At 38.5% G+C, this 17,497-nt stretch overlaps 1 protein-coding gene across 1 annotated transcript in view; it reads left to right on the forward strand.

Annotated features, from left to right (window-relative positions):
• Positions 1-17,497, forward strand: part of Pi4k2a (phosphatidylinositol 4-kinase type 2 alpha) — a 28,448-nt gene that overhangs the window by 7,299 nt on the left and 3,652 nt on the right. Inside the window, exons 2-8 of the mRNA XM_076835291.1 lie at positions 606-806; positions 5,800-5,931; positions 6,319-6,472; positions 12,424-12,485; positions 14,361-14,460; positions 15,314-15,447; positions 15,924-15,983. Of these exons, the coding sequence (XP_076691406.1) occupies positions 606-806; positions 5,800-5,931; positions 6,319-6,472; positions 12,424-12,485; positions 14,361-14,460; positions 15,314-15,447; positions 15,924-15,983 (843 nt within the window). The remainder of the gene's footprint in view (positions 1-605; positions 807-5,799; positions 5,932-6,318; positions 6,473-12,423; positions 12,486-14,360; positions 14,461-15,313; positions 15,448-15,923; positions 15,984-17,497) is intronic.

The following is a 17,497-nucleotide window of genomic DNA, read 5'->3' on the forward strand; positions in this document are numbered from 1 at the left end:
AAAGGAAAGGTCCTATTGGATAAATGGGGCAGGAATACATGCAAAAAAAAAAAAAAAAAAAAAAGATGATATATCATCCCTGACAAGTTATTTCCTCACTTTTGGAGGAGAAGATTACTTCGGAGCTCTTATTATATGCAGTGTGATGTTATATCCTTCTGGTATTGGTATACGATTGCAGTCTATGGCTCAAGATGAGCCACTGAGTTGGCTTCTGAATCTTGCTTCTAGAAATGTACAAGTCCATTCACCTTATTTCTTTGAAGCACAAAGTTAGAGATAAGTATGAGAGAAGAGTGATGGAGAGGAGTGAAGTAGCAAGAAGAATGGGGAGACTTGACACCTTTGGCCACAGCAGTTTTGATCAGTGGGTCTCAGTTGCACATACAAACTGGTGTCTTACCAGCTAGGGAGTAGCCTCTGTCTGACTAAACAGGATTGTCTTCTGTGTGCACTCATTTCCTTCTGGATTTCTGCTGACTTGGTCTGACTTTTTTTTGGTGGTGTTAGGGATTGAACCTAGGACCTGGTGCATGCAAAGTGTACAATCTACTACTGAGTTATAACCCATCCCCCCAACTCACCTTTTTCTTTTGTCTGTGTAGAGGATCATTGCTGTCTTCAAACCCAAGAATGAAGAGCCATATGGGCATCTTAATCCTAAGTGGACCAAGTGGCTGCAGAAGTTGTGCTGTCCCTGCTGCTTTGGCCGTGACTGCCTTGTCCTCAACCAGGGATATCTCTCAGAGGCAGGGGCCAGCCTGGTGGACCAAAAACTGGAACTCAACATTGTACCCCGTACAAAGGTCAGTGACCTTAGTGCTGGGCTAAAGTTTTGCTGAGGGTTAAACCTTGTTAGTGGGACTTTGGGTCCAGTGGAGGCTGTTTCAATCTTGGAAAGTCCTTTTTTGGAAGAAAGTAACAGGATTAGGCTCACAAATTATTCATCTGATGAAAGTTGTTCTTGAAGGACATACATACAGATTTTTATACACAATTTCAGGAATTTCACAGATGCCTAATGCACATTTATGGGCTCTCTTGGTCTTTATATCCCAGGGAACCCCAAGCTGGTTAGAAACCTAGCTACTTTTAAAACTCACTCTCTTAGACCTTAGAGCTATTCCAGGATTTCAGTTTTTTTTATTTTTATTTTTTAAAGACAGGAGCTTGCTATGTTGCCCAGACTGGCTCTTCTGGGCTCCAGTAATCCTCCTGCCTCAGCTTCAAAAGAAGTTGAGACTGCAGGAGCATGCCACCATATCTGGCTTTAGATATAATCTAGAATGGATGAGCTGTTTAAGAACCCCCGTACTTCATGAAACTCTCCAAGAGTTATGAGGGAAGGAATATGTTGGTCAGCATACAAGCAATTAAGGAAACATCATCACCCACTGAGTATGTGGCACCTGAGGTTTAGTAACAAGTGGCACTCTGATCTTATGCCCTGAGATTGCAGAGGGGGCTTCGTAGTTCTGGGTCATAACCCTCTCTGAGAATCTGATGACAGCTGAAGGTCCTATTCTTAGGAAAAAACACACATATTTGCAATTAGTATTTTGCGTATATTTTCAGGTGACTAGTTGAAATCCATCCATTGACCCCCCTCTAGACCATGCCTTGAGATCAAAAACCTCTGCTTGAGGTTTTCTTCATAGGTTTAGATGGCAAAGAAATTGATCAGCAGATAGGAACTGCCCTGCAAACTTGGTTTTACATTTTTTGGGGTTTTTTTCCCTTCAGTTCGGGGGATTGAAAACAAAGGTGCTCTACTGAGATACATCCCCAGTCCTTATTATTTTGAGACAAAAGCCTCCTTAAGTTGCCCAGCCTGGTGTTGAACTTGTGATCTTCCCGCCTTAGTCCTCTGAGTAGCTGGGATTATAGGTGTGCACCATTGTTTTAGGATTTTTTAAGAAGACAATGGGATTATTGTGAATGTTTTAACTATTTCTGCTTCTTTTCCACTGAACTCTAAACAATAGGCCAACTAGTTTGTGAATTTCTAGAAGTTAGAGATCACTTCTTGAGATATTCATTTCCCATTCTAAGCACCTAGCAAAGTACTATATAGTAAGTAAGTGTTCATTAAATATCTGAATCAGTGAATAAATGTCTAATCAAGGAAACAATTCCAAAGATTCCCCCAACTTCAGGCTGGAGAGAATGAATGTTTGACCAGGCTTATGGTTCCCATTTGATATCTAATTCACTGCCTGGATTTGTGCTCATCACTCTCCCTTTTATACGTTGATTTTATTTCTCTGTGAAGATAGTTAAACAACACACTTTCAGCATCTTGTATGATAATTAACACTCCCAGATCTCTTGCCTAACCTGGAATCCTCCTACTAAGCCTCTCCTAGGCTCTAGAAACTTTTGAAATACTCCTTGCTCATCACTGTATGATTTCCTTCCTGTTCTTGGCTCTATGCTTGCCTGCTAACTGGTGTTTTTGGAGAGCAGTGCTTAAGAATCAGAAGGCTCGATTTGAAATCTGACTCAAAAGCTTTTTATTTGTGTGACCCTTGTGCAAGTCAATTAATTCCCTGAGGCTGTTTCCTTACTGTAAAAATAGGGATATAAATAGTTCCTTTTAGAGTGACTATTAGGATTTCACAAAAGGGATTTCACAAAAAAATTTAAAGGTAGACTGCTTGCCTCACATGCATGAGGCCCTGGGTTTGATCCCCAGCACCACACACAAAAAAAGATTACACAAGATAATCCACATAAAGCACATAGCCCAGTACATGACACAGGCTATACTCCGGTTAGCCTGTGTTATTTTTGTAAGCTATTCTAATCATTAATGTTGCCTGCACAACCCTTTTCTTTCCCATGTCTGTTCTTCCTCTTTCCCTATTAATGATGCCTGAGGATTTTTTGCATCAGAAAGTTAGCAACAGCTAAAACTCTTGTCTTCCATGAGACTAAGATAAGATGGAACTTTGCAACTAAAGTTCAGCTGCTGAGAATAGTGAAAGGAATCATTCACTTCCTTACCTCCCCTGTTTGTGACCAGATTCTGTCCATCTGTCACTATGAAACTGGAGCTTACAATTGTTATGGAGCTCCAAATAGTAAGGTTCTAATTCTCACTCACTGGCTGTTTCTGTTCTCTGTTCCTGTGAGATTTCAGGTTATGATAGTTTCATTAATCATAGGAGAAAAGCAGTTTGTTAGGAAGCATGTTCAAAAATAAATGTGATAGGAGGCAAACGATGCTTTATGGCTTGAGAGCATCAGGGTTTTCATAGTGGAAACTGGCAAATTAGAAAGCACTTTTCACTAATTAGAACAAATAAAAATAAATGAATACCAAAAAAAAAAAAAAAAAAAGAAAGCCCTTTCTTTCATTCATATGCCTGAGTTTCCTGATTTGTAAGGTAGGGAGTGCTTGCTATAGTACCTTGCACATTCATTTCAGGGAACCCTGATAAAACGGATGAATGGAAGGAAGGAGGCTTGTATGGGAATAAATTATTTTGCTTTTAAGGTTCATGGGCAAATAAGGCATTATTTGTAATGAATTTTACAAGAATTTTCTTATAAATTTGATTTAAGGTATTTATATGCTAACTATTATATTTTAACTATATGCTAACTATTTATATTTTAACTATTTCTGCTTATTTTCCACTGAACTATGCTAAAACTCACTAGTTGCCTTCTCTAAAAGAATCTGTAACTCATTCATTCTTTCATTTGTTAGTTAGTACTTAATGAACATGCCAGGTACTGTGTTAGGTGCTGGGAATGCTAATATGAATAAGATGTTCTCTGCCTCCCAAAATGTCTAGGTTCCCCCCCCCGCCCCCGGTAATAAGGGATTGAACCCAGGAACACTTTACTAATGTGCTGTATCCCTATCACTTTTTATTTTTTATTTTGAGACAGTGTTTTGCTGAGTTGCTAAGGATTTCACTAAGTTGCTGAGGCTGTCCTTCAACTTGCTAGCCTCCTGCCTCAGCCTCTCAAGTTGCTAGGGGTACAGGTGTAATCCTGTGCCTGACCCCAGCCCTTTAAAAAAATTATTTTGAGGGGCTGGAAATGTGGCTCAAGCGGTAGCGTGCTCACCTGGCATGTGTGCGGCCCGGGTTCGATCCTCAGCACCACATACAAACAAAGATGTTGTGTCTGCCAAATATTAAAAAATAAATAAATAAAGTCAATTGTTTAAAAAAAAATTATTTTGAGACAGTCTCACTAAGTTGCCAAGGCTAGGCTCAAACTTGGCAATCCTCCTGCTTCAGTCTCCCAAGTCACTGAAATTATAGGCATGTGCCAAACTCTCCTTGCTAAATCTCATTAATTTTAAGAGAGAAGTTAGATATGTGCTTGGATAATCATAAGACATGTGGTAATGGACATACATATGGATTACAATGGTGTCACTGCATTTTGACAGCCAAGTGTGATGATATTGATGTCCCATCATAATTTATGTGTGTGTGTGTGTGTTTTGGGGGGGAGGTGGGTACTGGGGATTAAACCTAGGAGGAATCTTCCCAGCTTTTTAAAAATTTTATTTGAAGATGGGGTCTTGCTAAGTTGCTGAGGCTGGTCTTTTATTTATTTAGTTTTATATGGTGCTGAGGATTAAACCCAGTGCCTCACATGTACTAGGCGAGTACTCTACTACTGAGTCACAACCCCAGCTGGTCTTGAACTTGTGATCCTCCTGCCTTAGTCTCCTGAGTCATTGGGGTTTCAGATGTTTGCCATAAAGTCTGGGCCCATTACAATTTTTTTTTTTTTGAATTGGCAATGCATGCATATAGTGCAAAAATCAGAAGGCACAGAAGAGTCAAAAGAGAGAAGTACTTCAGCCTCCTCCCACTGCTGTCTCCTGGTGCTCAGTTTCCTTCCTCATACTATTCCAGATAAAATGTGTGCATAAATATAGACGTACATTAAAAGTGAAAAACAATTTTTGTATTTTTAAATTTTTAAGAATTTTTAATGTTTATATAAGTACTGGGGATTGAACCTAGGGGCACTTTTACTAGCTATATCCCTAGTCCTTTTTTTTTTTTTTTTAATTAAAAAAATTTTTTTGAAACAGGATCTCACTAAGTTACCCAGGCTGGCTTTAAACTTGTAATCCTCCTTCTGAGCCTCTGGAATTGCTGGAATTATCAGCATGCACCACTGTATTCAGCTTTCATGTTTCTTTTTAAAATATGAATAATCGCACAAAGCACAACATTTAAAAGGATACAAAAAGATACAGAGTAGAAATTGTAGTATGTTTGTATTTGGAAAGAAAGTAGACTTTGGGCCTCTTGAGCTTCTAATGCAGGAGGTAACTATTAGTTAAGGGTAATTCACATTAGTTGCATAACAATCCCTGAATCTCAGTGGTTTAATATATATAATAGGAATTAATTCTTGCTTATGTCTGTTAGGCAGCTCTCTCATATCCCCCCATGTCACTCATGTAGTGACAAGAGATATATTATCCTTCCATTGTGTGGTTGTACCATCTCAGAACCCTTCATTTCCAGCTACAGAGATGGGGAAATGTGAATTAAGGAGTGTGAGAGATTTTAGAGGCCAAGCCTGGAAGTGGTATGCCTACATCACTTTGTCAACATCCAGTTGGTCCAAACTAGCCATATTCCCTGTCCTAGTTGCTGGGTGGGCTAAAAAATGCATTTTACTTATTCATTTATTTATTTTTTGTGTGTCCTGGAAGAGAACCAGTATTGGTGAGCATCTTGCTATTCTCTCCCATGATGGTCTGGTTCCTTAAACTTGACTCTAACCTGGGTATCTCTTCTCTTTCCATTGTAGGTAGTATACCTGGCCAGTGAAACCTTCAATTATAGTGCCATTGACCGAGTGAAGTCCAGGGGCAAGCGACTTGCGCTACAGAAAGTGCCAAAAGTTGGACAGCGGTTTAACCGAATTGGGCTACCACCAAAGGTATAGATTACACTTGTTTGGCATATCTAATGTAGTGGTTTATGGTAGCACTCATTCAAGTGGGGAAGCAACATGCCCACCAACTTGAATATGGGCTTGTGAGTAGCCTGCCCTGAGGTTTCTATCTTCTTTGTTTCTGTTGAGAAACCTAACTTCTCACTTTAATCTCTGGACCATTTATAAAAGGCTTCTTTTACAAAGTGAATGGATGATCTCTGTCACAAACCTTATCTCCTGTACTTTCAAGGAAATGAAGATATGAGGATCTTGGAAATTTCCCAGTCTCTGATGTGAACACCACAGGAGCTTAGTGGGTCCCTGCATACCCTTAGGGTCTTTGGGCTTGGGCTGCAGGGACATGATTTTGTTCCTTCCTCTTGGTTGCAGGTAGGTTCATTCCAGCTCTTTGTTGAAGGCTACAAAGATGCAGACTACTGGCTGCGGCGTTTTGAAGCAGAACCTCTCCCTGAGAACACTAACCGGCAACTACTGCTGCAGTTTGAGCGCTTAGTGGTGCTGGATTACATTATCCGCAACACTGGTGAGCCCCTGTGGGGAAGGCCTGGTGATGTACAGGACTTGGGAGTCACAGTGCCTTGTCAGGATGAACTTGACCCTATGTTAGAAGGGTCATATGCATTTAGAGAGGATCTAAGAGAATACTTTTCCAAATTAAGCTTTGTCCAGACAAAGCATGTAGTTTTTAGAAATGGTAAGGCCTGGAGCCATTTTATCCTTGCCTCTTTCCAGGTGCCATACAGAAATACCTGGCTCTTCCAAAACGCTGAAGAGCATGCTTATCCTTTATCCCAATTCATTCTTAGAGCATCAAGATATTACCACAGGACACTTTTTGTCTTTCCTTTTCTTTTTGGTCCTAGGGATAGAACCCAGGGGCACTTTACCACGGAGCCATATCCACAGTCCTTTTTATTTTTCATTTTGAGACAGGGTCTTGCTAAGTTGCTGAGGCTGGTCTCGGACTTGCAATCCTCCTGTCTCAGCCTTCTGAGTTGCTGGGTTACATGCATAGGCCACAATGCCTGGCTAATTTTGTCTTTTTCTGACTTTTTGAGATGGCTGCATAATCATCAGTGATTTAAAAAAAAATTCTGGCGCAATTTTAATTTTAGTTCATTTAACCTGACCAAATTTATGCTTTTTTGAACTATATTTTTTCCAGTATTTTGCATGGTGGTAAGAAACTATCTTAACCATTTTTACGTGTACAATTCAGCAACGTTAAGCACATTCATATTATTGTGCAGCTACCACCATCATCCATTTCTAAAACAAACTCTTTCAGGAGAATTCAAATTGTAAAATGAAACTCTGTACCTATGAAATAATAATTCTCCATTCTCCCTCCCCACAAGCCCCATTGATTTTGACTGTTCTAAATACTTCATAAAAGTGGAATCATATAATATTTGCCTTTTTTATGATTTACTTATTTCACTTGGTATAATGTCCCCAGGGTTCATCCATGTTGCAGCATGTGTTGGAATGCCCTTCCTTTGAACAATGATTGTCCTTCTAGTGATTGAACAATGTTCCAGTTAATGCGAATACCACATTTTGCTTATCCATTTATCTATTAATGAGCACTTGGGTTGCTTCCACATTTTAGTTCTTGTGAATAACACTACTAAGAACATGAATTAACATGTATCTCTTCAAATACCTGCTTGCATTCCTTTTGAGCCTATACCAAAAGTGGAATGGCTGAATCATATATGGTCATTCTATTAGTAATTTTTGATGAACTACCATACTATTTTATATGGTGGCTATACCATTTTTCATTCTGATCAACAATGCACAAGAATTCCAATTTCTCTACATCTTGCCAACACTATTTTCTGGGTTTTTTTTTTTTTTTTTGTGGGGAGGGATAGATGCTAAGAATTGAATCCATGACCTCACACATACTAAACATGAATTCTACCACCAAGCCACACTTCAGCCCTACTATTTTCTGTTTTTTTTGTTTTTTTTTTTTAATAGTAACCATTCATTGTACTTTCTTTGTTTGCTTTTGGTACTGGGAATTAAGCCCAGGGGCACTTTACCACTGAGCTACATTCCTAGCCCTTTTTTATTTTTTTTATTTTTTATTTTTTTAAAGAGAGAGTGAGAGAGGGAGGGAGAGAGAGAGAATTTTTTAATATTTATTATTTTTTAGTTATCGGCGGACACAACATCTCTGTTGTATGTGGTGCTGAGGATCGAACCTGGGCCGCACGCATGCCAGGCGAGCGCGCTACCACTTGAGCCACATCCCCAGCCCAACCCTTTTTTATTTTTGAGACAGGGTCTCATTAAGTGGCTTTGGGTGTCACTAAATTTCTGAGGCTTGTCTTGAACTTGTGATCCTCCTGTCTCAGTCTCCTGAGCTGCTAAGATCACAGGTGGGCCCTACCTTGCCAAGCTCATTATAGTTTTGATTTTGCATTTCTCTGATGATTAGTGATATTTAACTTATTTTCATATCTTATTGGCTGGCCAGTTGTATATCCTCCTTGGACAAATGTCTATTCAAGTCCTATGCTTATTTATTTATTCACTTATTTTGTGGTATTAGAGGTGGAACCCAGGGCAAGCATTCTACCAATGAGCTAAATCCCCATCCCACTTTGAATTGGTTTGTTTATTTTATTACTGTTCAGTTTTTGAAGTTCCCTGTATATTCTGGATGTTAATCCCTTATCAGATGTATGATTTGCTATTAACTTCTTCAACTCCATTGGTTTTTCACTCTGTTGATAGTATCTTTTGATACACAGATTTTTCTTTTTTTTTTTTCCTGTATCTTTCATATTTAAGAGTCATTGCCAAATCCAGTGTCATGAAGCTTTTGCTCTGATTTTTTTTTTCCCCTAAGAATTTTATATTTTTAGGCCGTAACATTTAGATCATGGATCCATTTTGAGTTAAGTATATAGTACATGGTATTAAGGGTCCAATTTTATTCTTTTGCATATGGATATTGAGTTTTCTCAGCACTGTTTGTTGAAAAGACTGCCTTTTCTTCCATTGAATGATCTTGACACCCTTGTCAGTATTATTTGGCTGTATATATATCAGGGTTCATTTCTGGGCTCTTTTTTTGGGGGTGGTGGTGCTAGGGCTTGAACCCAGGAGCACTAAACCACTGAGCCACATCCCCTGCCCTTTTAGTGTTTTATTTAGAGACAGGGTCTCACTGAGTTGCTTAACGCCTAAGTTTCTGAGATTAGCTTTTTAAAAAATGTTTTGTTGTAGATGGACACAATACCTTTATTTTATTTATTTATTTTTATGTAGTGCTGGAGATCAAACCCAGTGCCCCACACATGGTAGGCTAGTGCTCCACCACTGAGCCACAAGCCTCTGGGATTACAGGCATGCACCACTGTACCCAGCTGAGTTCTTAATTCTGTTCCATTGGTCTGTATGTCTCTCTTTATACCATTACCATACTATTTTGATTACTATATAGTAAGTTTTTAAGTTAGAAAGGGTGGGTCTTCTAGTTTTATCATTTTCTAGGATTGTTTTGGCTATTTGGGGCTCCCTTGAAATTTCATAAATTTTAAGATGGGTTTTTTGTTTGTTTCTGCAAAAAATGTTTGAATCTTTTAGTGTTTCCTTTCTGATTTGGTTGCCTTTTCATTTCTTTTTCTTGCCTAATTCCGTTGTCTAAGACTTCCAGTACTGTATTAAATAGAAGTGGTAAAAGCAATTGCATCCTTATCTTTTTCTTGATCTTCGAGGAAAACCTTTCAGTCTTTTACCATCGAATATGGTGTTTGCTGTAGGTTGATTTACACATATTGAGGTAGTTCCCTATTCCTGGCTTGGTGAGTGTTTTTGTTGTAAAGGGTGTTAGATTTTGTCAAATGCTTTTTCTATATTGAGTATGAGGATCATGTATTTTTTTTGTGACTGATTTTTATATATTCAACTCTCTTTGAATTACATGAATAAATTTTATTTGTGCATTGTCTGTAAACCTTTTAATATGCTGCTTAATTCAGCTTGCTAGTATTTTGTTGAAGGTTTTTACATCAGTGTTCATGAAAGATATTGGTCTATAGTTTTCTTGTAGTGTCTCTTTCTGGCTTCATTTTGAGGGTAATGCTGGCCTCATGGAATGATTCGAAGTTCAAGAAGGATTGGTGTTACTTCTTTACTTCTCTGGTAAATTTTACAAGTATCACACCTGGGAATTTTTTGTTTGTTTGCTTTTGAAGATAGTCTTGCTACATTGCCCAGGCTGCTTTCCAATCCTGGTCTCAAGCAACACACTCACCTCAACCTCCCAAGTGCTGGGATGCAAATATACACCACTATGCCCAGTAGGAAATTTTTGATTACTAAATCAGTCTCCTTACAGGTGTAAGTCTATTGAGATTTTCTCTCTCTCTCTCTCTTTCTTTTTCTTCTTTCTTTCTTTTAGATGGGGGTCTTGCTATGTTGCCCAGGCTGGCCTTGAATTTGAGATTCTCTAACAGGCTCCTGAGTAGCTGGGATTATGGACATGCACTACCCACACCCAGTTTGAGATTTTCTAGTTCTTTGTGGTTTAATCTTGGTAGATTTCGTGTTTCTAGGAATTTACTTATTTTATCTAGGTTATCCAATTTGTTGGCATATGGTTGTTTATAGTGTTCTCATGTTATTTAAAAAAATTCTGTAGAATTGGTAGTAATATCTGTGCTTTTATTTCTGATTTTAGTAATTTGAGCCTTTAAATTTTTTTTCTTGGTCCATTTAGCTACAGGTTTGTCAATTTTGTTGATATTTTCAGAAACCAGCTATTAGTTTCAATATGTATCTCTAAAAGATAAAGTGATTCACTGGTAGAGTGCTTGCTTGGCACTGTGAGGCCCTGAGTTTGATTTCCCAGTATCACAAAACAAACAAACAAAACTCAAAAAAAAAAAAAAAAAAAAAAAGTATGCAAGCTGGGTGCAGTTGTGCATGCCTATAATCCTAGCAGCTCGGGAGGCTAAGCAGGAGGATCACAAGTTCAAAGCCAGCCTCAGCAAAAGTGAGGCACTAAGGAACTCAGTGAGAGACCCTGTCTCTTAATAAAAATACAAAATAGGGCTGGGGATGTGGCTCAGTGGTCAAGTGCCTCTGAGTTCAATCCCCGGTACCAAAAAAAAAGCATGCAAACTATCCTACCTAAATAAAATTGGCAATATTTATCTAGATCTCCTAACTTATTTACCTATTTTATTGCTCTTATTTCTTCCTGCATGTCTAAACTTCTATTTAGGTTCATCTTGTCCTGGAGATTTTTTTTCCCCCTGTACCAAGGATTAAACCCAGGGCCTTAGACATGCTAGGCAAGTGCTCTCCCACTATCTTTCGTTTTCAAAAGTTTTACTAGGATAGCCTATGTGTAGTTTTCTTTGTATTTCTCCTACTAAGGATTCACAGGGCATCTTGAATCTGTAGTTTTATTTGTCAGTTTAGGAAAGTCTCAGATATTATCTCTTAAAATATTAACTTTTGCCCTAGTTTTCTCTTCTCTCCTAGGACTCAATTACATGCTGTTAGATAAAACTATGCATGCGTTGTTTAATTCCTGTGTGCTTTTTTCTGGTTATTTTCTTATTTACTGTCTCCAAGTCACCATCTCCCTCTTCAACATAAATTCATATACCATACTGAAATTTTATTTTTGGTAATTTTTAGTTTTTTACTTCTAGAATTTTTGATTCCTTTTTTACATATTCTTGTTTTCTACTGAAACTCTTAATTTTGTTTTTTACCTTAAAACGTATTAAATATTTTACTTGAACATTTAAAAATCTATGTAAGATGTTTACATGGTTTGGAGACACTATAGACAGCTTTAATTTTCTCATGTTTCTCTGTTTTTATTGATTTCATTTTGTCTGTTTGTCTATCTGGTTATTTTTGGCGATCAGATACTCTTTATCAGAAATTATAGAAATATTCGCTGGCATAAATCCTGTGTGGACGAAGAAGTTTGCTTTTGGCAAGCAGCAAGCACACTAGCCACCAAGAATCACTTTAATTTCAGGTACTGAGAGGGTGCTAGCTTGCTTACATGGTATAGATAATTCTTTAGGTCTCAACCCACAGTATGGATGATTTACCAGTATGTCCCCTTCCCCTATCAGTGACTAGATTATAACTTTTGACTCACTAGCCATATAAGACTATTAGAACACTGTTCTACTTCTCAACCTTCTAGTCACATCTCTTCCCAAATCAGTAGGTTTGTAAGGGAAAAGAAGCCACAAATCCTGGGACCCTTCTTCTGGATTTTCTTTATCTCCTAGAACTTGATTTTTAAGTTCTTATAGTCTGGTTAAAACCAATGCCTTCCAGAGATTTTGAAATATTTTATCCATTTTCTGTAGTTGCTCTCAATAGAAGGGTTGGTCCAGGTGTTCAAAATACCTAGTCCACCTTAGTTAAATTAAAAAGTCACCCTGATTATTTCTGCTAACTTTTTATTTCTGTTTTCAGATCGAGGCAATGACAACTGGCTGATTAAATATGACTATCCAATGGATAGTTCTGGCTCTCGGGTAAGAGGTTGGTCTATATCTCAAAGAAGAGCATGAAAAGGAATATCTTTATAATACATAAACACACAGAATTGTCATATAATTTTAGAAGAATTGGGGAAGAACAAGGCTTTTAAATAATAGGTTAATATTTGGTATAGTTTTTCTCAGTGTGTTTTTTTTTTAATATTTTTTTTTAGTTGTCAATGGACCTTTATTTTATTTATTGATTTGGGGTGCTGAGAATCGAACTCAGTGCCTCACACATGCTAGGCAACCGTTCTGCCACTGAGTCCCACTCCCAGCCCTCTCAATGTGTTTTAAGGATCATCCTACTAATTTTAATAGGAATAGCATGAGAAAAGGACCAAGTAAGTTTGGAACATAGTTGGAACACATTCTGTTCCTTTGAGTTTTACATTGCATAGTAGCATAGAAAAGGTCTGAGAAATATTGTGTGAAACAAACCTGTTTAATTTTGTTTGGTCCTGTGATTACACCCTTTTCAAACCATGGAACATTTTTTCACAATTGACCATCATTCTACAGAACTAAGTTTAGAAACAGCTGCTTCTATACCTTTCTTTCTCTCCTGTTCCTTTCATCCTCTGTTACTCTTCTCCATCACTATTTTGTCTACATGTCTTTTAAAAGTAGCAGGAAATTTGGTTCTCTCTCTCTCTCTCTCTTTCTCTCTCTTACTATTGTTGGGGACTGAATACATGAATTTCCACATGCCAGGCAAAGTGCTTTACTACTGAACTAACCTCCAGCCCTGGTTTTCCTTTTTTTTTCTTTCTTTCTTTTTTTTTTTTTTTCCTATTTGCAATACTGGGACTTGAGCCCAGGGGCTTGCTACCTGGGATGAGCTACATCCCCAGTCCTTTTAAAATAATTTTTTATTTATTTTTTTTTATTTTGAGGCAGGATCTCATCTCAATAAGTTGTTGAAGCTAGCCTGTAACTTGTGATCCTCCTTTCTCCTCCTCCCAAGTAGCAGATGTGTACAATCACACCTGGCCCCAGTTTTTATTTCTCCTGGTGGTTTTATTTCTTTCTCTCACAGGCTCCAAAAGTTTATGCCTGAATTATTAGAAGAGTTGTAGTTCAGTGGTAGAGCACCTTTCTAGCTTATATAAGGCTCTGAATTTGATCCCCAGCACTGCAAAATAAAATAAAACAAAACAAACTAAAATAGTACATTCCTCAGGTTGTTACCTCAGAAATTGATTCATCAGGTGTAGGGCAAAACTTGGGATTCCCACTTAAAAATTAAGGGATTTGATGCAGTGTCTAGGAACCACAGTCCCTATTCCTGTGATGGCAATGGTGAACCTAAAGTATAGAGCCACATAGTGAGTATCCCTATCATGGGCTGTTCAGGTGGCCTGCCACTTTTTCCATTTAACTGTGGTCCTTTTCTTTTTTATGTATCATTGAAGCAGGAGAATAGAGTTCTTTGTGTAAGAAAAGCCAACTGTCATCTTCTATGGATCTGATTTTTCACTGGAAAATTTGGTCATCACCAGTAAAATGGCATTTGAGTCAAAGTCCACTAAAAAGGATCTGGCCACCTGAAGTGGACTTTTCTTCTTTTCCATTTAGTGGATTCTCAGTGTCTATCTTTAGGAGAATTATCATATGATTATCTTTGTTTTGGTCATTATCCTTTCCTATAATAAGAAGGGAACACAGAGAACTTGATCAAGCAGAGTCTGAGGTGCCATAAATGTACCAGGTACAGGTAACAGTACAGAAACCAGCTCTGAGAATGGCTCCAAATAATTTGAAGAAGGATTGGTGTCTGAGTTGGGAAAGATGGGTTGCTTTGCTACTACCCTACAGGGTCTGAGGCAGATGGGCTTTCTCACTAACTAGTCTTTCCTTGCTCTGCAGGATACAGACTGGGTGGTGGTGAAGGAACCTGTTATCAAGGTGGCGGCCATAGACAATGGGCTGGCTTTCCCACTGAAGCATCCTGATTCTTGGAGGGCATGTAAGTCTTAAGAACACTGGTCTGGCTTTTCCCTTGCTCAGTCTCAGTTTGCTTACTGTACAGTATAGATAATAATACCTCTATTATAGCACCATTCTAAGAATTAGTGAAATAATGCATCTCAGCCTTTAATACAATGGCAGCTGTTCCATAATATAAATTATTATTAATTTTTACTTATATTATTCTCACTGGAGGCATATGGGTGATTAAAAATTAGAAACAGAGAGAGTTAGGGGTATAGTTACATGGTAGAGTACTAGCACAAGGCCCTGGGTTCAATCTCCCACACCCCAAAAAAAGAAAGAAAAGAGAGAGAGAAGAAGAATTAGAAGCACAAAGATGAGTTTTTTCATGTCCACTTTGCAAGCTTCTCATTCTTTCGTAGAAATGAGAACTATCTTTTTATGTTTTATTTTATTTGGGTCACTACAGCAGCTGCCAGTGTCCAGTCTTACTTATTGATATCTTCCTTATTGATTATAAGTAAGAAGCTTTTGGAAAGGGGGAGAAAAAACAAGTTGAGAATCACTGTCCCCTTTGCAGCACTTGTATTCATTTTCAGACCATCTTAATCTCTCAGGGTGGGTAGTTGTTTCTCTACTGACTTTTATCATGTAAGGGCACAAAATGTCTGGGAAAGAGCTCCAGGATTAGGCAGATCTGGGTTTGAATCCTGGTTCCTCTACTTAGTGCCCATACAACCTTTATGGTTAATAGCATTTGTAAGTATTCTTTTTTGTTATGTATCAGGGAAGAGGGGTTCTGTCTTTGAAAGTGCCCTGATAGAAGACAGAAGATGAGCAGGGACTTCCCAGTCACCAGCTTTGGTTTTGGCCTTTCCTCTTTTCAGATCCCTTTTACTGGGCCTGGTTGCCCCAGGCAAAAGTCCCATTCTCTCAGGAGATCAAAGATCTGATTCTTCCAAAGATATCAGACCCGAACTTTGTCAAAGACTTGGAGGAGGACCTATATGAACTCTTCAAGGTAAGTCCTGGGAACCTCAACCTGGTTACATAAAGAAGATATTCCTGATGGTTTATCTGATTGGTCCTGACAAAGCCAAGAGGGAATGGCTAACTACCCTCTGACTTGAGTTAGCCAGCGAAAGCAAGTTCCCACATATGGATAGCAGAACCTGGTTTGAATGGGTTTGAAAGAAATGTACAGTGGTGGCAGATCACATTAGTGTGTATTATGTACATCATGTGGCTCCAACATATCCACAGAGCTCTTGTTTCCAAATGGAACACTGGAGCCCAGAGTTTGAGATGGAAAACTAGATGTTTTCTTGTTCTCTGTTTCTTATCTGTAAAAGCAGGAGTTCACAGGGTGCTAGTTGACTTTACCAAGCCCAGTAACCCTTATGTGGACTCACTTTATTAGAAAGTTTCTAACTGGGAAAGAAAATAGGTTCCTATGAGGCATTCACACATTTCCTATCTCTTTCCCTTCTTTTACAGAAAGATCCTGGTTTTGATAGGGGCCAGTTCCATAAGCAGATTGCTGTCATGCGGGGACAGGTAAGCTGCACCATCCTCCAGATTCTTATGTGCTTATGTGTTCATCTGAGCAAATGTGTAAAACTTGTGTTTTATATACTTTTCAGTCTGTGCCATACATGTTTGTGACTGTGTCCAAACACATGAGAGAAGAAAGGTAGTACTGCCCAATCTCCAACTTCTTCCATGGGATCCAGTGCTTGCTGAAGCACTCATTACAGGCATATCTCTGTGCCAGTTGCTGGATAAATTATTGGTAAATAAGCCAGTGCTCCCTGTCTTCAAGTTGCTCAAGACAGGCCATATACCTTGGTGGTTAAGAGCTGGTATGTGCAGTCAGATCACCTCACCACTTACAAGCTCTCAGATCTTGGGCAAGAGCCTCTGTTTTCTTGTTTATAAAGTAGGTTAGCAAGAATACTTTGCACAATTGGACAGAGGATTGCCTGAGATAATGCATATCAAGCAATAAGTAAAAATAACACTTGGCACATGGTAAGCACTCTCATGTTGACTGTAGTTATAACATTTTTGAGTTCAAGTTGTATTATGCCTTGCCTTCTACTTTCACCTTCAAAGGGAGCCACAGAAACTCAGGGCATTATTAATCTTCCAGAAGCATAGTAAAAAATATGTTTGAACAATGATTTGAAAGCTCTGTAGGGCACTGGCATCATGCATATCACTTTGAAGTCCTTAAAAGGACTTCTGGGATGGCCTAGGAGTTAAGGGCACAAACCAGTTAGACTGCTTGGGTTTGATGCCTTGCTGTGCCATTTACTACCTATGAGGCCAACCTGGGCACATTCCTTAATGTCTCCTTCACTTCATTTCTCCATTTGTGTCATGGAATTAATGAATAATTATTTCATTATGGTTATTATGAGATAAATTATTTGATATAGGTTTAGTAGTACTTGGAGTACTCAATACATGATAGCTATTATAATTATGATTTTATATATAGAAAGTTAGCTTTTCACATCTTTAAAGGATAGTATGGTTCTCCCAGACATAATCATACATTTACTTCTTCCTACCATTTAGCTAAGGGCTTTTGCTGAGAGCACCTCTTGGGCTCATTGAGTCCATTTTCCCTGAAAATGAAATTGTTGAAGAACTGTTATTATTAAAGTTGTCCGAAAACTGTAATGTGGTCTTCCTAGCTTTCCTAAGTAAAGTTAAGACCTAATTAGGCGGGCAGAATCAAAGTCACCTCCCTCAAAGTCACCTTAAAAAATCAGAATTCAACGTAAAAGAATAAGCTTGCTTCCCAAGCTTATGTAGGATGTGCCTCCATCCATATTGCACCAACTTCTCCAGTCCCTTCCCAACTCAGTCCCTTGCCAACAGCATAGCAACCCTCCTCCCATTATACCCAACTGGGGCCATTATTCAAGGTAGCAAAAGGTAGGGGAGATTGTGGGGGAGTGCAGTTTTATCTTTTTCTGTATCTTATGCTTTTAATGTCTTCAGAGGGGCTTTTGTCATAACTGTCAGCTGAAAAAGCACCAGGCTATAATATAAGCAAAGGA

This window comes from Callospermophilus lateralis, chromosome 15 (assembly GCF_048772815.1).
Source record: "Callospermophilus lateralis isolate mCalLat2 chromosome 15, mCalLat2.hap1, whole genome shotgun sequence".
NCBI lineage: Eukaryota > Metazoa > Chordata > Mammalia > Rodentia > Sciuridae > Callospermophilus > Callospermophilus lateralis.